Here is a 26,385-nt window from a genome sequence, read left to right on the forward strand (position 1 = left end):
ACTTTTCTTTCAAAAGATTCTGTTAAATTCAGCAAACGTGGGTGGGTGTGGGGTACTATGTGTATGATAAGATTAAAAAAATGGAACTCCTCATCTTCAAGGACTTTTCATTCCAGCTGAAAAGATCAACATGTACTCAAAACACCATAATCAGTGTAAAGGTGCTTCACCAAGTTATATATAAAGTTATAAATGGAAATATATTGATGTATATGAGAAAAACTCACTCTTAACATTAACTTTCCCCAAATTATTGTATTATTGAAATATTGCCCCATCTTACCATTCCTGCGGATGAGGTTCAGCTTCCTAATCATTTTTTAATATCAGAAAAATAATTACCCATCTCTGCCTTTTCTACTAGCCATTGGAAAATTTAAAATATTTCTTGAAAATTAACCCAAATGAGTTTTCAGTAACAAACTTTCTATTATATCTCTGCTTATAGCAAAGTTGCCTTTTGAGCATGTTTTGAAGAAAGTTGATTAGTACAACTTTTTTCATAGTTAGGGTTTTGATATTTCAAAGGTTGTTAGCAAAGTTAGTTGGAAACCCACAAGGCCAGAAAGCAGTTGAGTACAACCTGAAAATATGTGTTTGTGAATCCTGAAAGGAGCTCCTGATGAGAGATCCTGAAGAGCTCTGGTGTGCAGAGATGAGTAGTACCCAGATGGTGCGCGGAGGCCCCGTCAGCAGTTATGGGGAACTGAAGGATGCTTTCAGAGAAGAGGGAGGAAGGAAACAGTTCAGGAGAGGACCGGGGCGGGGGCAGAGTGACTGAAGAGCCACAGAGGCCTCAGTTCAGAGCACTGAGGGTGCGCTGAAGCTAACCCAAAGGCCCAGCCCTGGTGGGCACAGAGGGCTCACAGCAAAGGCCAGGGAGGGGAAAAAAGGCAAAAGTGGATTCTTCAAGTTCCGCGTGCTGCATGAACTGCTGAAAAGCAAAAGTGCAGCCAAGACCAGGACTGAAGAAGCCTTAACAGAGAACCCTTCCATGCTTCAAACACAGGGAATCTATAGCCCAGACTGAATTCTGAGGAAGTGAGAAGGCCAACAGTTCACCATATTCCACACTAGCATCCGGTGATGCTGGTGGCCGACATCATGTTATTTCTGTCTTCCACCTCTAGCAAGGTGTTACCAAAAAAAAAATGCTTTAAACTACCACTAACAGTTTATGTTCCCAAGTTGAATGCAGCTTTCATTCACTTCTTCACGCCAGGTCCAATTCTTCGCAGCATGAAACAGCATCTGGGTCTCTCCCCACATGAGGCTGATAAACAGCTCAGATAAGTAACACGTGAGCACAGTTGGGTTCTGAACAGGTGTGTCTCGCTGGAGTTCATGAGTGTTTTAAAACTGCTGTGTGGTTGTGTACTTATCACATTAGCCCACATATCCTGTGTATCCCAATTCAACACAAATAGAGTGAAGCAGAGTGGCACAGGAGACAGATACTATGTAGCCATGATGTCCATACAGCTGTGCTGTGGGTCATTGTCAGGGACAGGATATCGGGACACGTTTCTTCTGCATAAACCTTCAGCTGGTCTTCCTAGTAGAACCCCTGAGAATGTTAACCAAGGCTGACATGCCCTCCGTGGCTGGCCCCTCTTCTCTTGGGCCTGAGTCATCTAAGCATGTCTCCTTGCCATGCGTGTGTGCTGTTGCTTCAGTCGTGTCTGACTCTTTGAGACTCTGTGGACTGTAGCCCGCCAGGCTCCTCTGTCCGTGGGATTGTCCGGGCAAGAATACTGGAGTGGGTTGCCATGCCCTCCTGCAGGGGATCTTCCTCAGAGAAAGCCACCTCTTGAGCACCCAGGAGCATCTACTGACGCCATGTGATGCCTGAGGATTAGTCACTTATACACGTCTTTCATGTCTTCCTCCTCATGCTTTGTTGATGATCTACAGGGCTGACAGCTCTTAATAAACTTGGAAACAAATGAGTCTGGATCTCCTCTAGCCATGCTTTGTATCAGCACGGAAAACAGAAAAATAGCACATCTCTAGGGGATGTGGCTATAGGGCAACCACTGATTCCAAGACCCCGGGGTCTGTATTGTTTTTCTGACACTAATCAGAGAACTGCCTTTGGCGTTTACATGCACCCTGTTTCTCTGTGGTCACTATCCCCGACCTGATGGAGGTTGATCAGCGCATGGAGGCACCACAGCCCTGGCTGTAGTCCGGCAGGATGGAGGCCCCAGTCCCGGCTCTTCTGCCAGTCACCAGAGGGTTTTTCTGCCCCCTGGGAGAGTTTGTGAGAAGTGCTGCCTGCAGGCTAGACTGTTCGCTGTAAATCTCTGTTACATTATGTTTGGAATTTGTGGTGCCCAATGTATCCCAGGGACTGAAAAGAACAAGAAAGAAAAAAATCATCATAAGTGCTCATCAGCAAATGAAGCCCCAGAGACTAAAATTTCTGGTTGGCCTCATTTGGAAGGCGACTCTATGAGTCTGACATTTTATGGCAAGAACAGGACATGAGAGAGTGTTCAGTTCAGTTCAGTTCAGTCGCTCAGTCGTGTCTGATTCTTTGCGACCCCATGTGTGGAAGTAACTTTTATAAGTTTATCAATCTTGTGGGTATCTGAATAATGTTGTTCAGACTTTTCTGTTGACCAGTGACCCTGTTCAGCCGGCTCTGCTCTTGCTATTGTTTTTAGAGGGAAGAGTGGCCCTGGGCTCCCCTGCCTCGCCCTGGGAGGTGTGCTCACCCACAGGCTTCTGAGTGAAGAATGTGTTCTGTATTCATGGAAAACAGGTGCATGCCACAGACAGATAACCAGTCTGTGAAAGACCAGACCCAGTTCTCACCCAACTTTTTAAAAGATTAGCCCCATCCCATTATTTTTTCTGTCCTCATCCACCATGCCACCTGTCTGTGCTGGGCAGGCCCTACCATGGTGCTCCCTGCAAGACCCTTCCAGAGGCCCTCTGTGTGTGCCCTCTGACCACCTTCTCGGTCAAGCTCTGCAAAGGAAGATAAGATGCATTTTGAGTATAGTTGTGATAGGGAGGTATCTGGGGGCTAGCCAGGCAAAATCTCCCTATCACGACTAGAGAGAATATATGAAGACAGATTCAGGCCGTAGAGAGAGGCCTGGCTCAGCCCTCCAGCAGCACTGCCTCCAGAGAAAGTGTGTCAGGCACACTGCTGGCTCATATGAAGTGCTAAGTCCAGTTTTGCTTATCTTATTTTCAATTTCAGTATTGTAAGTAAAACAGGAAAGAGCAATCAGACACTCTGTATCCTTCAGGTCATGGTCAGCATGACAAAAAAATTACCCCCAAAGTTATTTTAGGCTGAGAGTCTGCTTTACGTTAAAACAGTAGAGTAAATAAGAAGTGAGTTTGGACCCAGGCTGCCTCCGTTTAGTATCAGCCCTACCGATTACCAGTTGTGTGACCTTGGGCCAGCTAACCATTCCAAATGCTCATTTTCTGTACCTTTGAATTGAAAATAATGAGAGTAGGTACCTTGTGGTGTCATTGTAGAGATTAAATGAGTTAGTCTATTTAAAACCCTTGGTGTAATGCCTGGCACACAACACATACTATATAAATGTCTGCTATTATTATTTGATTGATTCTTATGCTCTAGTTGAGAGATGTTATTAATTGCTCTGCTATATTCGGCACCTTAATTGTTCAGCCTTTCACTTTTAGTTAAGATGAATGTGTCTGAAGCTAAATTTACCCACCACATCACTATTCTTTGATCTAATTGGGCTTATGATCAACACCCATTCACCATTCACCAAATGCCTACCATGTATATACTCCTAAGCTACCTGTTGTGGCTACCACTAGATATATATATCTAAGATTCTTGCTTGCCCCATTAAAAATGGTTGCAGAAGGATCAATGGACTCTCCTGTCTGCTGAGTTTCAAGAATGAGTTCCTAACCCACACCTTCTTGGCCTGGACACTTTGTGAAATAACTCCAACTCAGTGATTGCCTTCCTCCTCACTTCAACTACCTGGCCTAGAATACATCACGCAAAGCTGGCTGATGGGAAGAGAATCTGAAAAATATATAATGCCTTGAGAATTCTTTTCTGACATTAGCTCTGTTTTGATTCCAGCAAGGTAACAGCATCATTTGTCTTTCCAACCACAGTAAGCTCCATTCCTCACAAGGCCTATTATTTTCTCACGAGTTACACCACCCTGATTCCATCATCCATCATTACATCTTCCTGTCCTCAACGTTTAATGACACAAAGCAAAGGCTTCGTGTTAGAAGAGATGTTACAGGCCGTTCATAAGAAATACCTGTCATAAATGTTGACCAATGTTCATCTTTTTCAATATACTTAAGGTGTTACCCATATCAGTGAGTGCCGACAGCAAATGTTTCTTAAAGTATTTCTTTTTTTTTAAGTTGTAGTTGATATACAATGTTGGGTTAGTTTCTGGTGTACAGCAAAGTGACTCATTTTTATAATTTTCATATTATTTTCCATTATGGTTTATCACAGGATATATTGAATATAGTTCCCTGTGCTGTACAGTAAGACCTGTTATTTATCTATTCTGTATGTAATAGTTGACATCTTCTAATCCCAAACTCAGACTCTGATGCTGGGAGGGATTGAGGGCAGGAGGAGAAGGGGACGGCAGAGGATGAGATGGCTGGATGGCATCACTGACTTGATGGACGTGAGTCTGAGTGAACTCAGGGAGGCCTGGCATGCTGTGATTCATGGGGTCTCAGAGAGTCGGACACAACTGAGTGACTGAACTGAACTGAATCCCAAACTCCCAATCCATCCCTCTCCCCATTTGCCAACCACAAGTCTGTTCTCTGTGAGTCTGTTTCTATTTTGTGGGTAAGTCTATTTGTGTCATTGTTGAGAGTCCACATTTAAGGGATAGCATATGATATTTGTCCTTCTCTGACTTTACTCAGTATGACACTCTCTAGGTCCATCCATGTAGCTGCAAATGGCATTATTCCACTCCTTTCGATGGCTGAGTGATATTCTACTGTACATGTACCACATCCTTTTTATCCATTCACCCGTCAGTGGACACTTGGGTTGCCATTCCCTTCTCCAGAAGATCTTCCTGACCCAGGGATCAAACCTGGGTCTCCCACATTGCAGGCAGATTCTTTACCATTTGAGCCACCAGGGAAGCCCAGTGGACACTTAGGTTGCTTCCGTGCCTTGGCTATTGTAAAAAATGCTGCTGTGAACATTGGGGGCCACGGATCTTTTTGAATTATATTTTTCTCCGGAAGTATGCCCAGGAGTGGGATTGCTGGATCACAAGGCAACTCTATTTTTAGTTCTTTAAGGAACCTCCATCGGAGAAGGCAATGGCACCCCACTCCAGTACTCTTGCCTGGAAAATCCCATGGATGGAGGAGCCTGGTAGGCTGCAGTCCATGGGGTCGCTAAGAGTCGGGGACGACTGAGCGACTTCACTTTCACTTTTCACTTTCCTGCATTGGAGAAGGAAATGGCAACCCACTCCAGTGTTCTTGCCTGGAGAATCCCAGGGATGGGGGAGCCTGGTGGCTGCCGTCTCTGGGGTCACACAGAGTCGGACACGACTGAAGTGACTTAGCAGCAGCAGCAAGGAACCTCCATATTGTTCTCAATAATGCTTGCCTCTTAAAATGTTTCTTCGCTTTTCAAAGCTTGTTCCCTTTTTAAAATAATAATCTTTGTATAATAGTGACTTTGGTTTGCTCAGTCACAGTTTTTTGGCGTGTTACCTTGTGAGAACTTTGCTTCTCTAACATTTTCTCTCCTCCTAGAAGCTTTTGAAGTGTAGATGAAATTGCAGTCTCTTTTCTTAGATAGCTGAATATATCTTAGCCTGAACTACTTGAATTAAAATCATGCTAATCTTTGCATTTTCGTATACCCTTCTCCCCAAAATGCAATCCTTGAAAAACTCAGAAAGTTTTAGGGAGAGACAGGTTTCTTTACTTCCTTTTTATCTTCCTGCAGCTCACTATAATGCTTCGTGAATATCCCCATATCAACTGAAAACCACTTAAATGTCTCAAACCTGACATTACACAGCAAATATCTTTTTGTGGCCTGAAGGCTTATGGGCAGCCCATTTTTATCCAAGAAGAGTAAAGCAAAAGGAAAAAGGAAAACTGCTTTTCCTTTATCTTTTAAGTTAATAACACATGGACGGCACACATTTATTTCTGTAACACGTTGATCAAAGGCTTCTAAGAAGTGTCAACAATAAACTGGAGCCCTTGAGCTCTTCCCTTGAGGAGTTTCATGGGTACAATTCCTTTCAATAAAGAATATGCTGATGGCTGACTGTCTAGTAATATGTTACATGTTCCCAGTTAGGACCTTTCTTTGGATTCATGTAGGATTCAACTTGGAAATATATTTGGGAACCTGATAAGTTAATGTCCATGTAATTCTCTATTAATTAGAATACTTAACTTAAACAGACTCTTCCTTTTTCTTACCTGTAAGATTTCAAGAATTCTTAGGCATGTTATTTAAATATACATTGTTTTGATAAATGTTTACATATGCCTTTGATTTATTTCTAATACAGGGACCCCCTGGAGTACAAGGAATGCAACAGACTCTCGATGGATATTATCACAAGGTATGGTTTCTTTCACTCACATCTTGTATACAGAGATTTTATGTGATGTTATGTTTGAAAAATAATTGCTAACTGCTCAGACCTTGAAGCATAATCACATGTGCTTAACATCTTTCTATAATGAAAATATATTTCCGAAAAACTATTTTGCTCAGCATCTTTTTACAAAACCAGGATTTTTAAATAATTCATTTCAAAGTTTGCAAAACTTCATGTAAAAAACTTAATGCAAAACCATGTTTCACCAGTGATAGTATCCTATGTTTAGCTTCCCTGAGGGCAGAAAGAGATTATTTACTTTCTTAGAACTCTGGGTAGTGCAACAGATGTCTTACCAAACTACCAGGTGCTACACTGAAATCTCAAACAAAGGTTGATATACTCTAGGTCAAGACTGAAATTGCCCACCTTTTAGGAAGGAGCCAACTTCCCCAAGGTTTTAAATTACAGTTAGTCTGGATGGAATGTGACCTGGAAGGACCCAAGAGTTTTGCCCCCAATTCTACAAGGAAGCACAGCAGATGGAGAAAAATGGGTGTCAGCAACTGAGTGGGACTCAGAGACCCGAGTGAGACCATTGAGTGACTCATCATCCATCACATGTTTGGGATCCGATTGCTTTGTGTGGGGCATTCCAGCCACTGACTCAGATCCCTTGTAACATCACACTTTATCATTGATAAGCTGCAGATTTGGAGACACTCCCTTTATGTCTCTCCTGTGTTCCTGGCCTCCCTTCCTGCTGACTACTGTTGCTCCTTTGTTTAAAATCCCAAAGAAACACGATGCCCGTGACAGCAGGGCCTTCAAAAGTAGCAGGTGATCAGAAAAGTGCTTATTAAATGACAAGCTAATTAATTCAAAGCCCCAATTCTTATTTCATCAGATTAAGTTCACCATGAAGACATGGATTGTTTGTGGCTGATAAATTCAAAATCAAAAGCATGTAAAGTCTCTTCTGCTTCCTGAATAATCCTGTCTTAAATTTTCTCATCTACATGGATTTCCCAGGGAAAATGGAAAGGAATGTTTATTACATTCTAATGTATATTAGGAAGAATGTTTGAGGTATATTTTATGATTCTTTGGTAAACGTTTTCTGGATAGATCTATCTATACTAGCTTTTCAAAACTATAAGCCTTGGCCTCCATGAAAAAAAGGAAAAGAAGCATATCTAAAATTAATCAATTAGGATATGGTGTGCTTCTGTAATGACATCTATTGGTACAAAGCAGGGTTTAGTATTGGAGAAGGCAATGGCAACCCACTCCAGTACTCTTGCCTGGAAAATCCCATGGACGGAGGGGCCTGGTGGGCTGCAGTCCATGGGGTCGCTAGGAGTCGGACACGACTGAATGACTTCACTTTATTTTTCACTTTCATGCATTGGAGAAGGAAATGGCAACACACTCCAATGTTCTTGCCTGGAGAATCCCAGGGACGGGGGAGCCTGGTGGGCTGCCGTCTATGGGGTCGCACAGAGTCGGACACGACTGAAGCGACTTAGCAGCAGCAGCAGCAGCAGCAGCAGCGGCAGCAGCAGGTTTAGTATAAATGCTTCAAAATAATGAGATGAGTTAGCTCTGATGTCACAGTGTTGGCTAAAAAACCGGAAGACTACGAAATATCACTACCACCCTTAGTATAAAATTTACCAAGTTGCTACTTAGCTACTTGAATATTTGCTGTTTCTTGCACAACTTTTAATGCTCATATCTGTACACAAGTCTCAAACGCCACTTCTATATATAGTTTGTCTTGCCAGTGAGTCAGTTTTCCCTTAAATGAAGATATATAGTACATTTATATTTTAGAGTTTAAAGTTGAGAACATAAATCTTTTAACTTTAAGATTTTATTTCCCCCAAAATAGGGCTGACCAGGGCAAGTGAGTGGAGAGTCTTTCTGACAGCAAATCGGTTCTTTGAATTTAGCTGTTGCCTCACCTTAAAAAGGGCTTTCCTGGTGGCCCTGCAGTAAAAAATCTGCCTGCAACACAGGAGACAACAGTTCGATCCCTGGGTCAGGAAGATCCCTTGGAGAAGGAAATAGCAGCCCACTCCAGCATTCTTGCCTGGAGAATCCATGGATAAAGGACCCTAGAGAGCTACAGTGGGGTCGCAAAATGTTGGACATGACTTAGCAACTAAACAGGAGCAACACCTAAAAGAACTCTGGCTGTTGTTACTAACATTACAAGACTGAGGTTCAAGGTATTTAGTCTACCTCTGCTCAGAAGATGACTTCAGAATCAGAGCATGACTGTGTAAACAGGGAGACCTTAGCTTCTCTTCCCCAGATGAAACGTTGTTAGCATTTAACATCAGAAGGCTTTAGACCCACCTGGAAATTAATGGGCCGTAACTTCCAAATGCTTGACTGTTTCCTTCTGAGAATAGTTAAGGGTCTTCCACTGAGATCAGGCTGTTCTACTGAGGTCAGCCTATAGGATGGACGGAGGAGGTGTAGCCCACCTTCCCAACACCTACATTGACTACCTTTCTGGGTTGTAACCACCGCCTCCTCACCCTCAGCTCCACAAAGTAAAGGGGCAAACATGCCACGGTGAGTGATCTGTGGTTTTTACCTGGTGTGTCCACACCCACCCCATGCCACCCCTATCTGTTGGGGATGCTGAGGTTGTTTCAATTTGCAATTCATCGCATGCCTGATGGTCTGGCTGTCCGAATAAGCACAGAGTCAAAGGGGGCCCTGAGGGAAACTTTCCTGGAGATTAACTAATGAACCATGTGTTGAAACACATAAAGGGACATCCCAAGGTTAAAATAATCTTCCTGGTTAAATTGGCATTGATTGATGTAACATCTGCATTTGAGTCCTGGGCCTCGGCACTTCAGCTTGCGGTATCTCCAACCATCCTGCAGCCAGGATTCTGCTGAAACAGCTCCCCCGAGGGATGAGTGGCAGACCACTCAGACACCTCCCCTCTGTGTTCTCACCTAAAGAGTTCCTGGCTCATTCCCTTGTACCAGGAATCCTCAAAGGCAAAGGAATTGCCTTTGGCCCCTGTACGAGAGTTGATATTTTCCTGTACATTTTCCTTGTCATCAGAGGAAGAAATTCAGGCATAAGAAGCCATCTCCTCTCACAGCACAAATCAAAAATGGAATTAGGGAAGAAAAAAGGAAGTGAGGAACAGAGAGCCCAAAGAGGGAGATGGGGACAATTCTAAGTGTGTTTCTATGCATTTTTGCATGCTCTCTTGAGGATGCAATGAGTAAAAGGTAGACTTCCCTCTCCATCAGAAAAATAATTTGCAGAACAGCTAGCTGCTCCCATCCTGCAAGACTGTTTGCAAAGAAGCAGCAATGCTGAGCATGTTCTTCCCCGCAAGGAAAATCTGCTCACAGTCCAGCAAACTGCTCTGCATTGTCTCCAGCTCTGGGGATTGTAATAAAAATTTGATAGGCTCTGTCAACTGCTAAAGCCGTCGGAACCAGAGCTCCTTACAACAATCTAGATTGTAAAGGAAAAAAAGCGTGTTCTCTCTGGAGGCCACGTACAGCAGATTTTACGTTTGATATTGTTTTTTAAAGATCCACATGGAAAATGTGTATTTGGTTATCTTAACATCATCACACTCAGTGCAGTTTGCAGAGAATCAGTCTCATCTGTTGGAGATGGATGCTCTGCCTCCTGGCAACCGATTCCAGCCTTCACTCCTCCACATCATTGATCCAAAAAAACCAATTTGCCAGCAAAATAATCTATTTTTCCTTGTGAGTATCAAATCACAATTTCATTTTCACATGCACAGACTAGCAAGGACAGAAAACACTTCTCCAAAATAAAATATTCAAGATCTTTCCGAGCAGTGAGTTTAACCCAAAGATGGCACAGAGCATGAACGCTTCCTAGGAGGCACTGCAGGGAACCCTTCTGGGCCTAGAAGATTTACAGATATAATTTCAGTCCTAATTTTTTGCCTTCCCTTTCCCAGTGCCATAGGATCCACTAGCTTTGGAAAACATGGATTTGGGCACAGACATGGATTTTTGGATTTTTAGCATTATCATGGAGAATCCTGACACTCACCTGGGTCCGCTCCTCCCCTCCAAAGACAACCACACTCAGACCTGGTGAAGTGTGTTTCTGTGAGGCCCTGAGTTGCTGGATGTAGAGCCAGCCTTGGGCTTTCTTTCCAAAGGAACACAACCCTCTTAGGCCACATGTTAATTTGCTAGAATTGTTCTAACAAAGCGTCACAATCTGAGTGGCTTCACCATCAGAAACATGTAACCTCAGAGCTCCGGAGGTACTGGCAGGGCCTCACCATCTCTGAAGCTGCCAGGAGATGTGCATCCCAAGCCTTGCTTTCAGCTCCTGCTGGCTCACTGGGCTTGGGACCCCATAACTCTCATCTTGACATGGTGTTCCCCCATGCGCATGTCTCTGTGTCCAAAGTTTATTTTTATAAGGACACCGTCACATTGAGTTAGGGGTCCACCCTCCTCCATGACCTCACCTGAAGTAACTACTTCTGAAAAAAAATAAAAATTACTTGTAAGTGAGGTCACATGCTGAAGTACTAAGGTTTAGGACTTTAACATGTGAATTGAGGCGACGGGGGTGAACACAATTCAGTGCATAATAGATAACCAGGTTTTTTTGAACCTTATGTCCCCTCATGCTTAGAATTAAATTCCTAAGGACTAACCTGTGGAATTTTTAATTACCTCATGTCCTGTGAGGGGTTTCGAGTCCTTGGTCTCTTTTATTAGATTGAGCCATAGGAAATTGCTGACATTTGACTCTTAGAAGCCTATAGGGATGGCTGTCTCCTATTGTGCAGCCTGCAGATTTCTGGAAACTTTCATCTTTCCAGAGAATACCCTCCAGAGGGCAGTTGAAATACTTTGAGTCTTCCACCTGCCTGACTATAGATTACATTAGCCATTTCCCACAAGGAAACAAAGGACATGTCCTTACATCCAAGAATGCTTTTACAAAATTAAAAAAAAAAAATATTGACATATAGGTGATTAATGGGCTTCCCTGATAGCTCAGTTGGTAAAGAATCCACCTGCAATGCAGGAGACCCCAGTTCGATTCCTGGGTTGGGAAGATCCGCTGGAGAAGGAATAGACTACCCACTCCAGCATTCTTGGGCTTCCTTGGTGGCTCAGCTGGTAAAGAATCTGCCTGCAATGCGAGAGACCTGGGTGTGATCCCTGGGTTGAGAAGATCCCCTGGAGAAGGGAAAGGCTACCCACTCCAGTATTCTGGCCTGGAGAATTCCATGGACTTTATGGTCAGTGGGGTCACAAAGAGTCAGACACGACTGAGTGATTTTCACTTTCATAGGTGATTAATAATATTATACTGATTTTAGGTATACTATATAGCATAGTGATTCTATATTTTATAGATTATATTCATTTAAACTTATTATAAAGTATTAGCTATCTTGCCTGTGCTATACTTATACCTTTGTTGCTTATTTATTTTATACATAATAGCTTGTACTTCTTAATTCCATACCCCTATCTTGCCCCTCTTCTTCCCTCTTCCCACTGGTAACCACTAGTTTCTTCCCTATATCTGCGAGTCTGTTTCTCTTTTTTATATATACATCTACTTGTCTCATTTTTTAGAGTCCACATATAAGTGATAACATACAGTATTTGTTTTTCTCTGTCCAACTTATTTTACTAAGCCTAATACCTTATGAGTTCATCCATTTTGCTGCAAATGTCAGAATTTCATAATTTTTTATGATGGAGTATTCCATTATATATACTTCACACCTTCTTTATCCATTCATCTGTTGATGGACACTTAAGTTGCCTCCACATCCTGGCTATTGTAAATAGTGCTGGTATGAACACTGGGGTGCATGTACCTTTTCCAAATCAGTGTGTTTTGTTTGGATATATACCCAGAAGTAGAATTTCTGGATCAATGATAGTTCCATTTTTAGCTTTTTGAAGAAACTCCACACTGTTTTCCAGTGACTGCACCAATTTACATCCCACCGGCAGTGTACAAGTATTTCATTTTCTCTACATCTTTGCCAGTATTAGTTATTTGTAGAGTTTTGGAATTAGCCATCCTGATGAGTATAAGGTGATATCTTATTATGATTTTGATTTCTGTTTCTCTCATGATTACAATCTTGAGAATCTTTTCATGTGACTATTGGTTCTCTGAACGTCTTCTTTGGAAAAATGTCTATTCATTTCTTCTGCCCATTTTTAATTAGGTGTTTGGTTTTTTTTTTTAATGTTGAGTTACATGAGCTGTTTATGTATGTTGGATATTAACACCTTATCATTCATATTACTTGCAAATATCTTCTCCAGTTCAGTAGTTTGCTTTTTGTTTTCTTGATGGTTTCCTTTGCTGTGCAAAAAAAAATTTAGTTTAATTAGGTCCCATTTGTTTATTTTTGCTTTTGTTTCCTTTACTTTGGGAGACAGATCCAAAAAATTATTCTTATGATTTATGTTGAAGAGTATTCTGCCTATGTTTTTCTCTAGAAGTTTTAAAGTATTCAGTCTTATATTTAGTTTTTAATCCATTTTGAGTTTATTTTTGTAAATGGCGTTAGAGAATATTCTCCGTTCAGTTCAGTCACTCAGTCATGTCCAACTCTTTGTGACCCCATGGATTGCAGCACGCCAGGCTTCCCTGTCCATCCATCACCAACACCCAGAGTTGAGTTTAAGAGCTTGCTTAAACTCATATCCATTGAGTCAGTGATGCCATCCAACCGTCTCATCCTCTGTTGTCCCCATCTCTTCCTCCCTTCAGTCTTTCCCAGCACCAGGATCTTTTCCAGTGAGTCAGTTCTTCATATCAGGTGGCCAATGTATTGGAGCTTCAGCTTTAGCATCAGTCCTTGCATTGAATATTCAGAACTGATTTCCTTTAGGATTGACTGGTTTGATCTCCTTGCTGTCTAAGGGACTTTCAAGAGTCTTCTCCAACACCACAGTTCAAAAGCATCAATTCTTCAGCACTCAACTTTCTTTATGGTCCAACTCTCACATGGCTTTGACTAGATGGACCTTTGTAGGCAAAGTAATGTCTCTGCTTTTTAATATGCTGCCTAGGTTGGTCATAGCTTTTCTTCCAAGGAGCAAGGGTCTTTTAATTTCATGGCTGCAGTCACCATCTGCAGTGATTTGGGAGCCCCCCAAAATAAAGTCTATCACTGTTTCCATTGTTTCCCCATTTATTTGCCATGAGGGGATGGGACCAGATGCCATGGTCTTAGTTTTTTGAATGTTGAGTTTAAAACCAGCTTTATCATTCTCCTCTTTCATCAAGAGGCTCTTCAGTTCCTCTTCACTTTCTGCCATAAGGGTGATGTCACGTGTACTCCAATGTTCATCACAGCACTGTTTACAATAGCCAGGACATGGAAGCAGCCTAGATGTCCATCGGCAGACGAATGGATAAGAAAGCTGTGGTACATATACACAATGGAATATTACTCAGCTATTAAAAAGAATGCATTTGAATCAGTTCTAATGAGGTGGATGAAACTGGAGCCTATTATAGAAAGCGAAGTAAGTCAGAAAGAAAAACACCAATACAGTTTATTAATGCATATATATGGAATTTAAAAAGATGGTAATGATGAGCCTATATGCAAGACAGCAAAAGAGACATAGATGTTAAGAACAGACTTTTGGACTTTGTGGGAGAAGGTGAGGGTGGGATGATTTGAGAGAATAGCATTGAAACATGTATATTATCATATGTAGATCACCAGTCCAGGTTTGATGCATGAGACACGGTGCTCAGGGCTGGTGCACTGGGATGACCCAGAGGGATGGGATGGGGAGGGAGGTGGGAGGGGGATTCAGGATGGGGGACACATGTACACCCATGGCTGATTCATGTCAATGTATGGCAAAACCCACCACAATATTGTAAGGTAATTAGCCTCCAATTAAAATAATTTTTTTTAAAAAGAGTGGTGTCATCTGCATATCTGAGGCTATTGATATTTCTCCCGGCAATCTTGATTCCAGCTTGCGCTTCATCCAGCCCGGCATTTCGCATGATGTGCTCTGCATATAAGTTAAATAAGCAGGGTGACAATATGCAGCCTTGATGTTCTCCTTTCTGAATTTGGAACCAGTCCATTGTTCGATATCTGGTTCTTTTACATGCGGCTGTTCAGTTTTCCCAGCACTTCTTACTGAAGAGACTGTCTTTTCTCCTTTGTATATTTTGCCTCCTTTGTCATAGATTAATTGACCATAGGTGTGTGGGTTCATTTCTGGGCTCTCTATTCTGTCCTGTTGAGCTGTGTGTCTGTTTTTATGCCAGAACCATATTGTCTTGACTTTTTAATATAATCTGAAGCCAGAGAGTGTAATAACTCCAGCTTTATTCTTCTTTCTCAGAATGACTTTGGCTATTCAGAGTCTTTTACAGCTCCATATAAATTTTAGGATTATCTGCTCTGGTTCTGTGGGGAAAAATGTAATGGATATTTTGATAGAGATTACATTAAATATGTAGATTGCTTTGGGTAGTATAACATTTTAACAATATTAAGTCTTCTGATCCATGAATATGGATCTTTACATTTCTTTGAATCATCTTCAATTTCCTTAATTATTGTTTTAGAGTTTTCAGAGCATAAATCTTTCATTTTCTGAGTTAAGTTTCCTCCTAGGTGTTTTATTCTTCTTGATTTGATTTGAAACAGAGTTGCTTTCTTGCTTTCTCTTTCAGACAGTTCATTATTAGTGTATAGAAAAGCAACATTTCTGTATGCTAGTCTCATAGCCTGAAACTTTACTGAATTCATTTATTAGTTCTAATAGTTTTTTGGTGGAGACTTTGGGGTTTTCTGTACAGAGTATCAAGTCATCTGCAAAAAGTGACAGTTTTTCTGCTTTCCTTCCTATTTGGATGCCTTTTATTTCTTTTCCATGTCTGATTACTGTGGCTAGGACTTCTAGTACTACATTAAGTAGAGGTGGCAAGAGTGAGCATGTATGTTTTCTTCCTGATTTTAGAGGAAAGGTTTTCAGCTTTTTACTGCTGAGTAAGATGTTAGCTAAAGGTTTGTCATAAATGTCATTTATTATGTTGAGATATGTTTCCTCTACACCAGCTTTGATGAGCATTTTTAATCATGAATGGATGTTGAATTTTGTCAGATGCTTTTTCTGTGTCTATTGAGATTATCTGATTATTTTTATCTTGCCTTTGTTAATGTTTTGTATCATATTGATTGATTTATGTTTATTGAACCACCCTTACATCCCTGGAATAAATCCCACTTGATCATGATTTATGATCCCTTTTATATATTGTCAAAATCAGTTTGCTAATATTTTTAAGGGTTTTTGCATCTATATCCATTAGAAATATTTTCTTTTTTTTCTGTAGTTTCTTGGTTTCAGCATCAAAGTAATGGTAGCCTCATAGAATGAATTTTGTAGTGTTCCTTTCTTTTCAAATTTTTGGGATAGTTGGAGAAAGATAGATTTTAACTCTATTTATTTGGTAGAATTCCCCTGTGAAGCTGTCTGGCCTTGATTTTTTTTTTTTTCCCGCAAATTCAATTTCACTGCTAGTGATTGATCTGTTCAGATAGTCTGTTTCCTCTTTATTCAGTCTTGGAAGATTGTATGTTTCTAGAAATTTGCCCATTTCTTCCAGGTTGTTCAATTTGTTGGCCTAAAACTGTTTGTAGTATTATCTTATGATTTTTGTATCTCTAAGACATCAGTTCTTACTACTTCTCTTCCATTTATTATTTTATTTGGATCCTCTCTATTTCTTGATAAGCCTCATTAAAGGCTTATCAACTTTAGCTTTTCAAACAACCAGCTCTTAGTTTCACTGATCTTTTCTATTTTTTTTTTTTTTGCTTTTATTTTATGTATTTCCTCTCTGGTATTTATTATTTCCTTCTGCTGTTCTTCCTTTTATCATCCCTTTATATGATAAGTTAGATTTTTCACTTGAGGTTTTTTGCTTGTTTCTTGAGATAGGTCTGTCTCACTATGAACTTCCCTCTTAGGACTGCTTTTACTAAATCCTACAGATTTTGGAAAGTTGTGTTTTTATTTTCATTTGTCTCAAGTAATTTTCTGATTTCCTCTGTGATTTCTACATTGACCCATTGTTTTTTTTTCGTAGCATGTTGTTTAGCCTCCACGTGTTTGTATTTTTCCCATTTTTCTTCTATAATTGATATTTAGTTTCATATTATTGTGCTTAGAAAAAAATGCTTGATATATTTTCTGTCCTGTTAAATTGTTCAGACTTGTTTTGCAGCCTAACATGTGATTCATCCCAAAGAACATTCCATGGGCTCTTGAAAAGAATGTTTCTTTTGCTGTTTTTGGATGGAATGTCCTGTTAAGACCAACAGGACTTACCTATTAAGTCCAACTAGTCTAGCGTGTCTTTTAAAACTACGGTTTCCTTATTGCTTTCTTTTCTGAATGATCTATGCACTGATGTCAGTGGAATATTAAAGTCCACTACCACTAAAGTATTGTCAGTTTCTTCCTTTATACCTGTTAATATTTATACATATCGGTGCTTCTGTATGGGGTACATAGATATTAACAAGTATAATATCTCTTCTTGCATTGATCTTTGTATCGTTATATAATGCTTTGTCTTTTGTTACAGACTTTGTTTTAAAGTCTATTTTGTCTGATATGAGTAATGCTGCCTTTGCTTTCTTGTTATTTCCATCTTTCTCCATCCCTCACCTTCAGTTTGTTTCTCTTTACCTCTGAAGTGAATCTCTTATAAGCATCATACAGATGGGTCTTGTATTAATACAGTCAACCACTCTGTTTCTTCTGACTGGAGCATTTAGTCTGTCGACATTTGAAGTGAATTAACAGGAATGTGCTCGCTGCCATTTTCTTACTTGTTTTCTGGTTGTTTTTGTGATTCTTCTGTTATTTTCTTATTATTGTAGTTTCTTCTCTTGTGGTTTGATCATTTTCTTTAGTGGTGTGCTTGTACTACTTTCTCTCTAGTTTTTTGTGTATTTATTTTAGGTTTTTGGTTTGTGGTTACATATATGTTGACCTGTAACTATTTCTTTTTGTTTTAAACTGGTAGTCACAGTCTAAAATATTTATATTTTTTATTTTCAGTCGTATTTTGTGTTTTTAATGTCATATTTTACACCTCCTAGTTTATCCCTTCACTGTTTATTATAGTATATTTTATAATTTTATTTCCTTTTAATCTTTGTAACTAGCTTAAATAGTTGATTCACAGCCATTGCTATATTTTTCCCTTTTCTAGTGGGATTTTTTTTCCTTCCATAGATTCTTCCTTCTGACTGTAACCTTTTCTTTTCCATTTAGAGATGACTCTTTAACTTTTCTTATAGGGTAATTTTAGTATTGATAAACTTTTTGAGTTTCTTCTTGTCTGAGAAGTTATCTCTCCTTCAAGACTAAATGATAACTTTTCTGGGTAGATTAGTCTAGGTTGTAGGTTTTTCCTTTTCAGCACTTTCCCTTCTGGTCTACAGAGTTTCTATAAAATCAGTCGATAGCCTTACGGAGGTTCCCTTGTATATGATTCTTTGTTTCTCTCTTGCTACCTTTAGAATTCACTTTAATATTTGCCATTTTAATTACATGTCTTGGTGTGGGTCTGTTTGGGTTCATCCTATCCGGGACACTCTATGTTTCCTGAACTTGGACAATATTTCCTTCTTCAGGTTTGGGAAGTTTTCAGACATAATTTCACCAAATGCACTTTTTTACTACTTTCTGTATCTCTTCTCCTTCCAAGTTCCCAATAACACAAAGATTGATATGCTTGATGTTGTCTCAGAGCCCCCTTAAAGTGTTCTCATTTTTTAAAATTTGTTTTTCTTTTTTATGCTCTGATTGGGTGATTTTCATTATTATATCTTCCAGATCATTTATGTGTTCTGTGACACCTAAGTCTGCTGTTCATTCTTTTGTGTGTGTGTGTTGCTTATTTATTGTATTCTTCAGTTCTTCCTGGTTCTTTGTTATATTTTCTAGTTCCTTATTAAATTCTCAGTGTGTTCATCTATTCTTTTCTCTAAATCACTTAACATTGTTATTCCTAATGCCTTGAACTCTTTAACTGATGAATTATTTATTTCTGTTTTATTGCTTGTTTTCTTAAGAGTTTTCTTTTGTCTCATTTGAATCAAATTTGTCTTCTCATTTTGCTAACTTTCTCTGTCTCTGACATTAGGTGAAACAGTCACCTGTATGGTCTTGAAGGAGTGTCCTTTAGTGGGAGCATCCCTATATAGTCTGTATGTGCCCAGTGGGAGAGCTGAAGCTGACCTGAGCCTGAGTCACGTCTTCCCCTAGGATGTGCTGACTACTACCACCTTGGTAGAAAATGGAGCATGAGATGGCATTAGAGCTGGATCCAGGTGTGATTCAGGGCTTCTCCTCTGCTTCGTGACCATCACCACCCCCTTGGGGTGGGGGCAGGTTCCCGGTTGCTGGAGCAGAAGTCACGAAGGTCAGGCCTGAGGTGCTTCCATTCCCTCTGTGTGTGTGCTCTTGCCTCTCCCACGACCAGCACCCTTGCCTTAAAGGGAAGCAGTGCTGGAGCAAGAGGTCCTGGAATGAGTGCTTGGTGTGGGTCAGCATTCAGACTGTGGTGGTCCTGAGACCATTGGAGTTCTGGACAGCTCCCAATCTGCTGCCTCCTGGAGTGACAGCAATGGCTGCTGCCTCCCATTCAGATGCTGTGCCAGGTCTTCATCCCCCTACTACTGTATACCTCCCTTGGCCTTGGCAGTCCTTACCCTAGTGTGGCGCTGTGCCACAGAGCAAGCGAGCTGGACCGGGCACTCAACTTGGGCCGGGCATACACTGAGGTAGCCACAGGAAACCATGCAGAGTTCAGATAGTTTTTATCTACTTCCTTCCTTCTTGGGCAAAAGCCAGTGTGTATGCTCTCTTCACAAGCAGACCTTAGGTTTCTTACACGCTCACTGTCAGTGACACTGCTTTTCAAGCCAGCTAAGGAGACGTACGGAGAAGGCAATGGCACCCCACTCCAGTGCTCTTGCCTGGAAAATCCCATGGATGGCAGAGCCTGGTAGGCTGTAGTCCATGGGGTCGCTAAGAGTCGGACACGACTGAGCGACTTCCTTTTCACTTTTCACTTTCATGCATTGGAGAAGGAAATGGCAACCCACTCCAGTGTTCTTGCCTGGAGAATCCCAGGGGCGGGGGAGCCTAGTGGGCTGCCATCTATAGGGTCACACAGAGTCGGACACGACTGAAGCGACTTAGCAGCAGCAAGGAGACGTATCCTCCTGACATCAGTCCCTAAGACTGGGGTGCCCAAAGTGTGGTTCAAACTGCTCACTCCCCAGGGAGAATCTCTGAGCCTGTGTAATCCCCCTTCTCATCTGTGTCCTTCACTACAGGCACAATCCCAACCTGACTGCTTCTCTTCCCTTCCTACCTGATTTGTGTGCACCTCTCTTACAGTCTTGATTGTGTAAGTGTCTCTCTGTCAGTCTCTGGTTTGTTTGTAGTGAGAGCTGCTCCACACATGGATGTGTTATTGTTGTGTTCGAAGGGCGAGGTGAACTCAGTGCTGCCTACTGTGCCATCCTGATTTCCCCAGAATTCCTGAAATGTACAGGCATCACCCCACACAAAACAACCCTCATCACTGCACCACAGGGACTTTTCAACAATATATTCAAAATTGTACATCTATTAAAGCTACTCAAAAGGTTTTTGAGAACCATTCAAATAACATGGCAGAAAGGCACAAAGTGACCTGGTAAAATTAGAATAACATCTGAGGCAGAACTGTGGGCTCCAGAAACGTAAGGACTAAGTCACCAAGAGTCAGACGTGACTGAGCAACTGAGCAACAACAAGTCTCTTATTATTTCTACGTGGTATGAAAGTCGCTTGGTCATGCCCAATGCTTTGCAACCCCAAGGACTGTACAGTCCATGGAATTCTCCAGGCCAGAATACTGGAGTGGGTTGCCATGCCTCCATCCAGGGGATCTTCCCAACCCAGGGATCAATCCCAGGTCTCCCGTATTGCCGGCGGATTCTTTACCAGCTGAGCCACAAGGGAAGCCCAAAAATACTGGAGTGGGTAGCCTATCCCTTCTCCAGGGAATCTTCCTGACCCAGGGATCAAACCCAGGTCTCCCACATTGCAGGCAGATTCTTTACCCACTGAGCCACAAGGGAAGCCATATTATTTCTATAGAGTCAAGAAATTGTCTGGTACAATTAGCTTGGAGAAAGCAGAGAGGAGAATCTCACATGTCAACAAATCAATGCAAATGAAGTTCAAGTTTGCGTCTGCCTTGAGTGTTGTTAGCCAAAGAGTGGATAACACCTACAGAGGCCACTGAGGGTCCTTATTTAGATAGGTTTCCTGAAATAGCTATTGCATGAAGCAACCATATGATACTCTGCTTGGCAGTAAATACCATGTTGTTTTTCTGGATGTGAAAACCTCCAGAAAAGTCAAGATTTTAGAACAATCGAGTATATGGATAGAATAATATGACTTGGTGCTGCAGAGGCATCTCTTCATCTCACAGCATCTGTGATGCCCTTTAGGTTGTTGGGGGATCAGCTAGGGAGGAGGACCTAAACCAAGGTGCTGTGAGATGCTCTCAGCAGATGTACTTTGAGTACTCTTCTGCTTTGAAAGTCAAAAGCATGGGGCATCCCAGTCCAGAACCATCCCTGACAACCTATGTCTTAGACCTGGGGTCCCCAACCCCTGGACCACACAGCAGGAGGTGAGCAATGGGCAGGCAAATGAGCAAAGTTTCATCTATATTTATAGCCACTCCTCATCATTTACATTACTACCTGAGCTCCCCTCCAGTGGTGAGATCAGTGGTGGCATTAGATTCTCACAGGAGTGCAAAGCCTACAGTTCACTGTGCATGCAAGGGATCTAGGTTGCACACTCCTTATGAGAATCATCCTGAAACCATCCCCCCACCCTGTCTGTGGAAAAATTATCTTCTACACTATTGGTCCCTGGTGCCAAAAAGATTGGGGGGCCACTGTCTTAGACCAAGTATGTTCCACCTTCCCCACATATCTTAGCACAAGCACAGCCAGGCAGAGACTCTGATGGGCTGTGCATCAGAGCCCATTGGAGCCCATTGGCTCTAGGCCCAGATAGCAGTATTTTCAGGAAACTCCTAAAGTTTTATGTTTCTGTGGAGATTGCATTCAAACAGCTTACCATTTCATAACTGCTCATTCTTTATATATCTGACTCAGAGTGTCATACCTCACTTTCATATATGTCCTTGCACAGAAGAAACTATACAAAAAAATCTTATGATCCAGATAACCACGATTGTGTGATCACTCACCTAGAGTCAGACATCCTGGAGTGCGAAGTTAAGTGGGTCTTAGGAAACATCACTAGGAGCCAAGCTAGTGGAAGTGATGGAATTCCAGCTGAACTATTTCAGATCCTAAAGATTGATGCTGTTAAAGTGGTGCACTCAATATGCCAGCAAATTTGGAAAACTCGGCAGTGGCCACAGGACTGGAAAAGGTCAGTTTCACTCCAATCCCAAAGAAAGCCAATGGCAAAGAATGTTCAAACTACCGCACAATTGCATTCATCTCACACACTAGCAAAGTAATGCTCAAAATTCTCCATGCTAGACTTCAACAGTACATGAACTGAGAACTTCCAGATGTTCAAGCTGGATTTAGAAAAGGCAGAGGAACCAGATCAAATAGCCTATATCCATTGGATTATAGAAAAAGCAAGAGAATTCCAGGAAAAAAAACACATCTGTTTCTGCTTCATTGACTATGCCAAAGCCTTTGACTGTGTGAATCACAATGGGAAATTCTTCAAGAGACGGAACTACCAGACCACTTTACCTGCCTCCTGAGAAACTTGTATGCAGGTCAAGAAGCAACAGTTAGAACCGGACATGGAACAACAGACTTGTTCCAGATTGGGAAAGGAGTACATTAAGGCTGTATATTGTCACCCTGCTTATTTAACTTATATGTTTCACATAATGCAAAATGCCAGGCTGGATGAAGCATAAGCTGGAATCAGTATTTCCAGGAGAAATATCAATAAACTCAGATATGCAGAGGACACCACCCTTATGGCAGAAAGAGAAGAGGAGCTAGAGAGCTTCTTGATGAAAGTGAAAGAGGAGAGTGAAAAAGCTGTTTAAAGCTCAACATTCAAAAAACTAAGATCATGGCATCCAGTCCCATCACTTCATGGCAAATAGATGGGGAAACAATGCAAACAGTGACAGACTTTATTTTGGGGGGCTCCAAAATCACTGCAGACAGTGACTACAGCCACAAAATTAAAAGATGATTTCTCCTTGGAAGAAAAGCTATGGCAAACCTAGACAGCATATTTAAAATCAGAGACATTACTTTGCCAACAAAGGTTTATATAGTCAAAGCTGTGGTTTTCCCAGTAGTCATGTATGGATCTGAGAGTTGGACCATAAAGAAGGCTGAGTACTGAAGAACTGATGCTTCTGAACTGTGGTGTTGGAGAAGACTCATGACAGTCCCTTGGACAGCAAGGAGATCAAACCAGTCAATCCTAAAGGAAATCAGTCCTGAATATTCATTGGAAGGGCTGATACTGAAGCTAGCTCCAACACTTTGCCCACGTGATGTGAAGACCCAACTCATTAAAAAAGACCCTGATGCTGGGAAAGGTTGAAGGCAGGAGAAGGGGACAACAGAGGATGAGATGGTTGGATGGCATCACCGACTCAATGTACATGAGTTTGAGCAAACTCTGGGAGATGGTGAAGGACAGGGATGTCTGGCCTGCTGCAGTCCATGGGGTCGCAAAGAGTCAGACACGACTGAGAGACTGAACAACAACAGCAAATGATTTATAACTTAAGATTTGGGGACTACAATTTTTGTTTTCAATTTAGATATCTGAGATCAAAGGTAAGTAGGAAAAATGAGAGACTATCACAGGATCAGTAATATATATAACAGCAGTTATTAACTACTTATTTTTTACAGAATTTTTAGTCTCTTTCTCCTCAAATTTTATTTTAATTTTTCAGTTTTTAAAAATAATTTTATTTATTTATTTTTTTTTGTCTGTGCTGGGTCTTCATTGCTGTGTAGGCTCTTCTCTAGTTGCCATGGGCAGGCTTCTCATTGCAGTGACTTCTCATTGCAGAACAAGGGCTCCAGGCAGGCAAGCTTTAGCAATTGTGGTTTGTGGGCTGCAGAGCACAGGCTCAGTAGTTGTGCCTCATGAGCTTAGTGGCTCTGAAGCATGTGGAATCTTCCCAGATCAGGGATCCAACCCATGTCTCCTGTATTGGCAGGCAGATTCTTTACCACTGAGCCACCAGGGAATCCCCTAAACTACTTCTTTTTAGAGTAGCATGAGTAATATGAAGGCATATTTAAAATGTTAAACTGTAACAACAGTGACTGGCTTATTTATTGAACAAATATTTATTGAGTGCTTCCTATATGTTAGATACTGCTATAGGCATGGGGTGGGCATTCAGTTCCAGGCCTCACAGGTCTTACATGCTAACATAAGAATTTTTGAAGAAATACAAAATTTTAAATGTTAGTTAGTATTAAGGAGAAACACAATGTCCAACGAGAAGGTGTGAGGGGAACCTGTCTGGAGACCCTCAGAATGCATTTTGTAATAGCTGAGATCAGAGTCACTGCTAACCAGATGAAGAGGTGAGGACAGAGTGGGGGACTACAGAGAGAGACAAGAAGGATCCTGGTCCATCTGAGAGGCTGAGAGAAGACCCTTTACATGACTTTGCTGAGGTTTTGAAGAAAGGAAGTCAGAACATCATTTAAAGATTGCATTCTGACCTTCTATAGAGAACATGTGTGTCAGAGGAGCAAAAGTAGGTTATAGAGAGAGGCCAGTAAGGGAGCCTTTGCAATGATCCTGCAAGAGTGCTGGTGGCCTTCCAGTGGAGGTAGCTGGAGTGAAGAGACTTGGGGCAGAGGCAACCAGACTGGATGATGTTGTCCTTAAGGAGTAGAGTGTGTGTGAAGTCGCTCAGTCATATCCTGCTCTTTGAGACCCCATGGATTGTAGCCTACCAGGTTCTTCTGTCCGTGGGATTTTCCAGGCAAGAATACTGGAGTGGGTTGCCATTTCCTTCTCCAGGAGATCTTCCCGACCCAGGGATTGAACCCAGGTCTCCCACATTGTAGGCAGACGCTTTACCATCTGAGCCACCAGGGAAGTAGAGGAGGCCAGTGTTAACGATGACACCTAGATGGAAGAAGAAAGAGTCTATGGACAGGAGAGGTTGGATGCAGATTTTCTTTCTTTATGAAATTTGTTTCAATTATAAAATGAAATTACCACTCATTTTCACAAGTCAAACTGCACAGATATGTTAGGAAGAAGTTAATTATCATCCTCCCACTTCTGGACTAACACCTGTTAACAATGAGTTATTCTCTTGTCTTTCTTACTCATATATGGCTGCATTTTTATATTTTTAAATTCAGTTTTGCACTTGTTGAATATAACTCTCTTCTAGAATTTACAAGTGAACACATTAAGTAGAAAAGTAGGGGTCAAAACCCAGAAGGGAAACATGTGCTGGGTTTAGAGATTTGTCTGTCCTCGTGTAGATAATGCCTCAGCCATGGGATGGGCAAGCGTACCTGGGACAAAAGGTTGAATCACAAGAAGAGAGCTGGAGGTAGTCCCGAGGAAGTCCAGGCTTGACCAGTGAGGAGCTGGTTGAAGAGGAGAGGTCAGAGAGACAGGAAGAAGAAGTAGAGTACATGTAATACAAGTCAAGAGCGTGCCAAGTGCAGCCGAAAGGTCGATAATGGAACATCCATTACACTGAGCAACAAAGATACCACTACTAGTCTTGAAAGTTGTATCAAAACCAAACCATGCTGCCGGGCATTAGTTTAGAGTTTTGCTATTTCACCCCTGGAGAGGTGCTGTTTCTCCAGCATCACCTCCTGACCAGATAGGGTGGAGGTCACAGCAAGGACAAATAGGGTCTCAAAAGTGAGAGTTTTTCAGGAATGTTTGACAGAGGCAAATATTTCAGGAATGTTTGACAGAGTGTGAGAGAGGCAAATGAGATAAAAGCTGTTACAGTGCTACTGTCTATTTTTATGTTAAAGTAGGGACTGTTTTAAAAATAAATGGATTTTTTTTAAATTTTTGTTTCATGTTTACTTAGGGAAATGTTGGTGAACATGGAGCTGGTGGTCTAAAAGGAGAGAAGGTAATCCAATTTGCAGAGTGAGTAGAGACATCTAGGTTTTTACACCAATTCACACATTCACACGTCAGGGCAGCCTCACTGCCCCGCAGGTTCCACGTCAGCCTGCAGGGGGCGCTACTCTCCCCGCCTCCTGACCAAGCAGAACTGAGCTCCGCCTCCCCTCGAAGCCCTGAGTAAGCTGACCACAGGAAGGGAACACTTCCACAGTGAAGGGAAATAGCTGTCACATAACTGTCACGGGTAAATGAAATTAGGACACATGTTTCAGTGTATAGTTAGATGTTTCTTGGATCCGCATTGGTGGCAAAAACAATCTGAAAGGCCCTGTGACAGGATGCCCGAGGCTTGCCATTTTTCTGTCCTCTTAAGTGTCCACACATAAGCTGTCATGGGAGCATTTTGGGGTGGGTTTTTATCATGTACAGTCACAGTTTAACCAAATAATTATTTCAAAACAGCTTTAAAATTAAAACGCTGGTGAATTTCCGTTGCCTTCTCATTGTCATCATTCATGAGTTTAATTAATTAGCTGTGAAGATGA

General features: G+C 41.5%; 1 protein-coding gene across 2 annotated transcripts in view; it reads left to right on the top strand.

The window, feature by feature from the left end:
* The window catches only part of COL19A1 (collagen type XIX alpha 1 chain), a 440,957-nt gene that overhangs the window by 327,474 nt on the left and 87,098 nt on the right, over positions 1–26,385 (top strand). For both annotated transcript variants that reach the window (XM_086316743.1, XM_086316744.1), the window contains 2 exons: positions 6,552–6,605; positions 25,800–25,844. In XM_086316743.1, coding sequence (XP_086172869.1) covers positions 6,552–6,605; positions 25,800–25,844 — 99 coding nt within the window. The remainder of the gene's footprint in view (positions 1–6,551; positions 6,606–25,799; positions 25,845–26,385) is intronic.

The sequence above is a fragment of the Bos grunniens genome, chromosome 9 (assembly GCF_055505025.1).
Source record: "Bos grunniens cultivar Pamir isolate PY7600 chromosome 9, Bosgru_T2T1.0, whole genome shotgun sequence".
NCBI classification, from domain to species: Eukaryota; Metazoa; Chordata; class Mammalia; order Artiodactyla; family Bovidae; genus Bos; species Bos grunniens.